General features: G+C 50.6%; 1 protein-coding gene across 1 annotated transcript; it reads right to left on the bottom strand.

Annotated features, from left to right (window-relative positions):
* Window positions 1-417: 417 nt before the first annotated feature.
* On the bottom strand, window positions 418-6,004 carry LOC140908369 (uncharacterized). Its single transcript, XM_073335346.1, has 3 exons — window positions 4,791-6,004; window positions 2,218-2,559; window positions 418-435 (listed from the first exon to the last, which is right to left on the bottom strand). Exons 1-3 carry the CDS (start codon window positions 5,514-5,516, stop codon window positions 418-420), a joined length of 1,086 nt encoding a protein of 361 aa, XP_073191447.1. The 5' UTR covers window positions 5,517-6,004.
* Window positions 6,005-6,404: the final 400 nt, after the last annotated feature.

Below are 6,404 nucleotides of genomic sequence, written 5' to 3'. Positions count from 1 at the left end.
GTCTGCAGAAGAGAAGAATGAGGGGGGATTTGATAGCTGCTTTCAACTACCTGAGAGGTGGTTCCAGAGAGGATGGTTCTAGACTATTCTCAGTGGTGGAAGAGGACAGGACAAGGAGTAATGGTCTCAAGTTGCAGTGGGGGAGGTTTAGGTTGGATATTAGGAAAAACTTTTTCACTCGGAGGGTGGTGAAACACTGGAATGCGTTGCGTAGGGAGGTGGTGGAATCTCCTTCCTTAGAAGTTTTTAAGGTCAGGCTTGACAAAGCCCTGGCTGGGATGATTTAATTGGGCATTGGTCCTGCTTTTGAGCAGGGGGTTGGACTAGATGACCTCCTGAGGTCCCTTCCAACCCTGATGTTCTATGATTCTATGATTCTATGAAATTCTACATCTTACATTTAGGCTCACAATTTGTTTAATACCGTCGCTGTAACTGGAAAAAAGAAAAGTTAACTAGATCAGGCAATGCCAAAACTGACGCATAGTGAGTTCTGATGTGTTATCAAGAGGATAAAAAGCAGTGTTGTAAACCTCAGCCATCCCTTTCCAGGGGGGCCATTGACTGTTCTGCCCTGGGGCCCAGAATTGCTGTCGGCAAGCCTGCCCAGTTCTAACGCCTCACTCCTATTTCCCTTGTCAGACAGTCATATGCCTCCACCTTCAAAGTCCCAGCTTCCCACTTTATCCCCACACTAAGGGGTCAGCTCAGCCTGGTTTCCTCCAGATCTCCAGCACCCACCTCCCCACTCCTCCCACATTCCTAGTTCCCACAGGCGGGCCCTACTTATTGCCTGAGGTCAGGGCCTGTAGCATCCTCAATCCCGCAAGGTGATGGCTGCCAGGGGATCCCAATCCCTTGTCCTTTACATTTGATTCTGGCCTCATCTTACCCGCCTGTCTCCATCCCTCCATGTCCCTGTGACTCTTCCCCCCATCCCCGGACACCAAACTCTTAGGCTTGGTTCCTCTCTTACCTTAATCTTCTATCAGAGGCCACAATAGTCTCCCTCTCCCCCTTAGCCCCTGTATGACCTCCATCTGCAGTCTCTGGGGCCCCCAATGCACAGAGCAGCAGGATCAGTAGGGGCAAGTGATGCAGACTCCCCACCTTTTGGCAAGGCCCAGGCCTGCAGGGGGCTGACCTGTTGCGGTTCAGTGATGAGACAGAACACAGCTTTATGCAAGCAAGCAGGCTGGTCAGCGGAGATGGGCTGTTCTGCCCCCCCTGCCTTCCACCTTCTCTTTTTATTATATTTCTCCCCCTAAGCATTACACACTGCTACACAAAGGAATGTATGACGTTGATTCATATGCTTAGTTACCATCCTCTAACTACTACAATCCTGGTTCTCAGGCCTTGAGCCCAGGCTAAAGAAACCTCCCACAGTTGCTGTCCAAACAATCAAGTTCTCAGGGTTCATATCTAGCCCTTGTCCTTGGATAGAGCAATGTGTGCATTGCTCCTAGGAAACAGTCAGGGTGTGCCCCGCCTGCTTCCAGGTGGAATAGCTAGACATTAACCCTTCATCTCCCCTTTTTTTGTTTATTGATAGTTGGCCATCTCATGGTAGCCGCCAATTTGTTTTATCATGCTATTTAACTCCCAGACAGACAAGGACATAACCTGGGGAGCTTTCCAGGGCAAAATTTTACAAAGTCTTAACAAGGAAGGAATACATTGTACACAGCAACAACAAAAAATAAGCCCAATGATTACAAACACAAAATAACCAAAAGCTTAACATCTGCAATATAATCATCTAAAAGGGGTACACTTCTTTTACTACAATTGTAACCAGCAAAAGGCAATATAAGTATCATTCTACTAAGACAGCAAAGGGTGCCATCACTTAAATTTGCAGGAATATAATTAAAGGTGCATGAACCACAAGTAAAAACCCATCCTGATGGTAGGATGATATGGCCATAATTATATGAAACATTAACAGCATGGGAACAATTTAAAAGGGATTGAGAAATTTTTGACAGCCCAATGGCACCTTTGTACTAGTGCAGTTAACTACACGCGCACAGGTGACATTGTGAGCCCCGGCCGGGTACGGTGTGTGAAGGGATATAGCCGTGCGAGGCAGAGTATAGTTGGCCGGGCCCCAATTAGCCATGCTAAAGTACTGGGAGAAAAGATTAGCATAAGCAAAGAGCAGTATCTTATTCTCCTTCGGGCTTGTAACGGGGGAGGCGCTTCCGAGCCAACCCCCACAGAAAATAGCAGGCACAAAAGGCACACAATCATCACAGAATTAGCAGTGATTTGGGCGAGAATCGCCACAAACAAAGTCTTAGGAGTTTCTGGCTGCTGATCTGCTGCCAGTTTTCGTTGAGCCGTGGCGACCAATGCTTTTACTGCTCCCCCTGTCACGGGCTGGCTTGGGACGTTACGCCTCCTCCGTTTCCGTCCCGCCGTTGTCGACTCGGGGGGCAACGCGGTCTCCTCCAAGGTCAGCTGAAACTCTGGTATGGGATTCGACAGCCCCTGGTGCCATGCCATGTTGTTTAAGTGCTGGTCGCACGCACCGGGCTGGAACCCACAACGGTCCTGCAGGGAGAGACACAGCAGCATATCCCCGACCCCAAGTGATTAGAGGTGCTGGGCCCAGCCACTGTGGATCGGGCAGCTGACGGTAAAAGACACGCGGTCTTTCCAGTACCTCAGATTTGTGAAAATGCCGATCCGCAGGGGTCTGCTGATCTGCATTCAGTGTTAAATTATTTAAAGTAAACAAGAGAATATATATCTGTTGTTGAATGTCTCCTAAGGTTCGGAGACGCAGCTCCCCTTGTTTTAATTGTTTATCTAGCAAGGTTTTGAGTGTGCGATTGGCACGTTCAACAATGGCTTGGCCCGTGGAATTATAAGGGATTCCGTGTTTAAGACGGACGTCCCAGCGGGCACAAAAGGTGGAGAGGGCTGCAGAGCAGTAGGCTGGGGCATTATCTGTTTTAACTTGGCAAGGGCGACCCATAACAGAAAAGCAGGCCAGCAAATGGTGAATAACTTTGTTAGTGGCTTCCCCACGTTGTGGGGTTGCCCAAAGGAAGCCTGAATAAGTGTCAACGGAAACATGTAAAAATGAATAGGGGCGGAATTGTGGTACATGAGTAACATCCATTTGCCACAGCTGATTTGCTGCGGTACCTCGGGGGTTAACGGCATAAGAAAAAGTAGGAGCAGCAGCAGCACAGTGGGGGCAGGAACGAACAATGGAACGTGCATGATCAGCAGGAATGTGAAACTGCCGGGCCAAAACAGAGGCAGACTGATGAAAAAAGGCATGGCTTTCAATGGGGTCAGAAAAAAGGGAATTTACCTGACCATGCAACGCGCGATCGGCGCGTGCATTGCCCTCAGTGAGTGGCCCAGGCAGAGGGATATGACTGCGAATATGAGCAACAAAGTAAGGGAAATAACGAGTGGCAAGAAGGTGCTGTAAAGACAAAAACAGGCGAAGGAGGTCTGCATCAACCTGAGGGGTAATGAGGGCAAGGGGTAAATGATCAAGTACCTGATAAACATAATGGGTATCCACAATTAAATTAAAGGGACAATCAATAAAAAGTTGAAAGGCCAAAATAACAGCAGCCAATTCTGAACGCTGTGCAGAACGCTGAGGCAGTGTAAAACGAGAATGCCAACGAGGGGGGTCACCCAACTGATAAGTGACTACACCTTGGTGGGGAGAGCCATCAGATGTTAATATCGAGGGTGGTGTCTAACTTTGTAAGTAAATCACGGCCCCAAATATTGAGGTGGACAGGGAGCACAAAAGGGCGGATTGTAGCAAGGGCACGGCCTCCTGGTTTAGAGACCGTGACCCAAGACAAACTTTGGCGCCCGGGTTTGCTACCTCCAATCCCCCACAACTCTTTAGAAGGAACCGTAGGCCAACTAACCGGCCACTCCAGATCACGAATCACTGTAACATCAGCTCCAGTGTCCACCAGCCCTGTAAAAGGAACATCATTTAAGAGAAGTATTAACTGAGGTTTCGAGGGGCAGACTGACATTGTCAGAGCAACAAGTGGAGAAGACGCGCTGTGAGATGGCGAGTGAGACAACGTAGATCCAAAGCCTCCTCCACCCCGAGTTCGATCCTCGGCAGCTGGCACCTGATAGGGGACTAAAATCAATTGTGCAATTGACCGTCCACGCGGGAGCGACTGTGGAAGATGAGTCCACACCTGAACCTTAATAATGCCAGTGTAATCAGCATCAATAACCCCTGGAATGACAAAAAAGCCCTGTTTCCCAGCATGTGAGCGAGGGAGAACAAGACCTACAAAGCCGGCAGGGAGAGGTCCCGTCACCTGTGTAGGTATGGCACAGACCTCCCCTGGCAGCCGAAAGTCAGTGTCCTCCTGCAATCTGTTGGTAAAATCCAAAAAGAACTCTAAGGCACCCTGACGGATACTGACAAAGCTTTTGGTAGGCTTGCCTGAATCCGGGACCTTCTTGAAAGCATGCTGGGCACAGGTGGAAATAATGGGGAAGACGGCCTGAGGGAGTTGAGACTGCATCTCAATAGTAGCAAACTGGCCCTCCCCTGCCAAATGCTCATAAATGATACCTTGCTCTCTATATACCTGGGCTTGGCGTTCTGCCATCTGCCGATACTCACTAAGCCAAATAACATACTGACTGGGTGACAACATCATGCGCAGCAGCGTTTTCCAATCCTCAGGGATTAGGGAGTACCCAGCACCCATCCCTTCAATGAGACCACGCACAAAGGTGCTAGTCAGGCCAAATTCACGAATTGCTTTCTTTACCTCTCTAACCACCGAGTATGGCAGAGTGGTCCAGGTGCCCACGGGGTTGCCCTGGTCATCATTCTGCCAGGTCACCGGGCAAACGGAGACCAGATCAGCCAGCTCCTCTGCTGTAAGATCTGATCGAGCTTTCGCTGCGTGAACCATTTGTTGCACCAGCGAAAGCTTCTGAGCAGATGCAGATGACTCTCCGGGGGGCCCCATGGGGGGAGGGTGATCACACACCGGCTCCGGTGGGGAAGGCCAGGGAGGCGGTGGTAATAGAGGCACTGGGGGCGAAGCAGGGGGAGGGATGGCTGCAGGAGCGGACGGGGGTGGCAGGATCGGCAGCTCCTCTGTTGGGGCTGGAGAGGGCCTTTCCGAGGCGACACGCTGTGTCGCATCGCCAGGAGGGGGGATGGCTGCAGGGGCGGACGGGGGCGGCGAGAGCACCAGCCTCGCGAGGGAGGGTCTGTCCGAGGCAACACGCTGTACCACGTCGCGGCAGAGGTGCCAGGCATGTAAAGCCTGCACGGGTGCCCGAGGCTCTTTGTGCAATGTCTGGCCCAATCGCTCCCAGTCCGCTAGCTTAAGGCTTCCAGCTTCAGGATACCACGGGCACTTGGCACGCACCTCCTGTAGCAGGAGAGTGAGTTCTCGAGCCGGGCAGTCATGCTGAGCCTTACGCAGCAAATACTGCAGCTCATTACGGTGTTGCACTTGCAAAGCAGAGAGGGAGCTTCCCATACTTACCACAATGAAAAATACTCACCGGGATCCACGAAGTGGATGAGTGACGCGTCTGAAACCCTTGCCGGGCGAGGTGAGTGCTGAGGGCCCCACGTTGGGCGCCAGTTGTTGCGGTTCAGTGATGAGACAGAACACAGCTTTATGCAAGCAAGCAGGCTGGTCAGCGGAGATGGGCTGTTCTGCCCCCCCTGCCTTCCACCTTCTCCTTTTATTATATTTCTCCCCCTAAGCATTACACACTGCTACACAAAGGAATGTATGACGTTGATTCATATGCTTAGTTACCATCCTCTAACTACTACAATCCTGGTTCTCAGGCCTTGAGCCCAGGCTAAAGAAACCTCCCACAGTTGCTGTCCAAACAATCAAGTTCTCAGGGTTCATATCTAGCCCTTGTCCTTGGATAGAGCAATGTGTGCATTGCTCCTAGGAAACAGTCAGGGTGTGCCCCGCCTGCTTCCAGGTGGAATAGCTAGACATTAACCCTTCATCGACCTCCACTATCTCCAGCCCTGCTAGCCATGGAGTTCTTCCACCCCCTTTCATGGTGCAGTGGGGGACTGGACCTCTAGGGCAGCCTGAGAGGCTGGTTACCCATTTCCATGTGTCTGGAATAATCAAAACAACCTATTGAGTGTGCAGAAGATGGTCTTGGGGAATAGTTAGTGCCTGGGAGGAGAAAGGTTTAGGGAAAACCCAGACTATTTCTCCTTGAGGGGTCTGGGCCCAGAAGCATTGTACAGTGGTGTTGGTGGGGTGTGACTTTACCTCCAGACCTGAGGAAGAGCTGTATGATGCTCAAATGCTTGTCCCTTCCAACAGAAGTTAGTCCAAAAAAAGATATTATGTAACTCCCCATTGAATCTCTCATAATAATAATAGGTG

Source organism: Lepidochelys kempii, chromosome 3, assembly GCF_965140265.1.
Source record: "Lepidochelys kempii isolate rLepKem1 chromosome 3, rLepKem1.hap2, whole genome shotgun sequence".
NCBI classification, from domain to species: Eukaryota; Metazoa; Chordata; order Testudines; family Cheloniidae; genus Lepidochelys; species Lepidochelys kempii.
The sequence above is the reverse complement of the archived record's forward strand: the minus strand, read 5'-3'. Positions and strand labels throughout refer to the sequence as shown.

What these genes read in the sequence shown, in the direction of transcription:
- LOC140908369 (XM_073335346.1), bottom strand. Translation starts at nt 5,516, where the DNA reads ATGGGAAGCTCCCTCTCTGCTTTGCAAGTGCAACACCGTAATGAGCTG. An exon ending in CATACTCGGTGGTTAGAGAG is followed by an intron (nt 2,560 to 4,790) that starts GTAAAGAAAGCA and finishes CTCTCCCTGCAG; the next exon opens with GACCGTTGTGGGTTCCAGCC.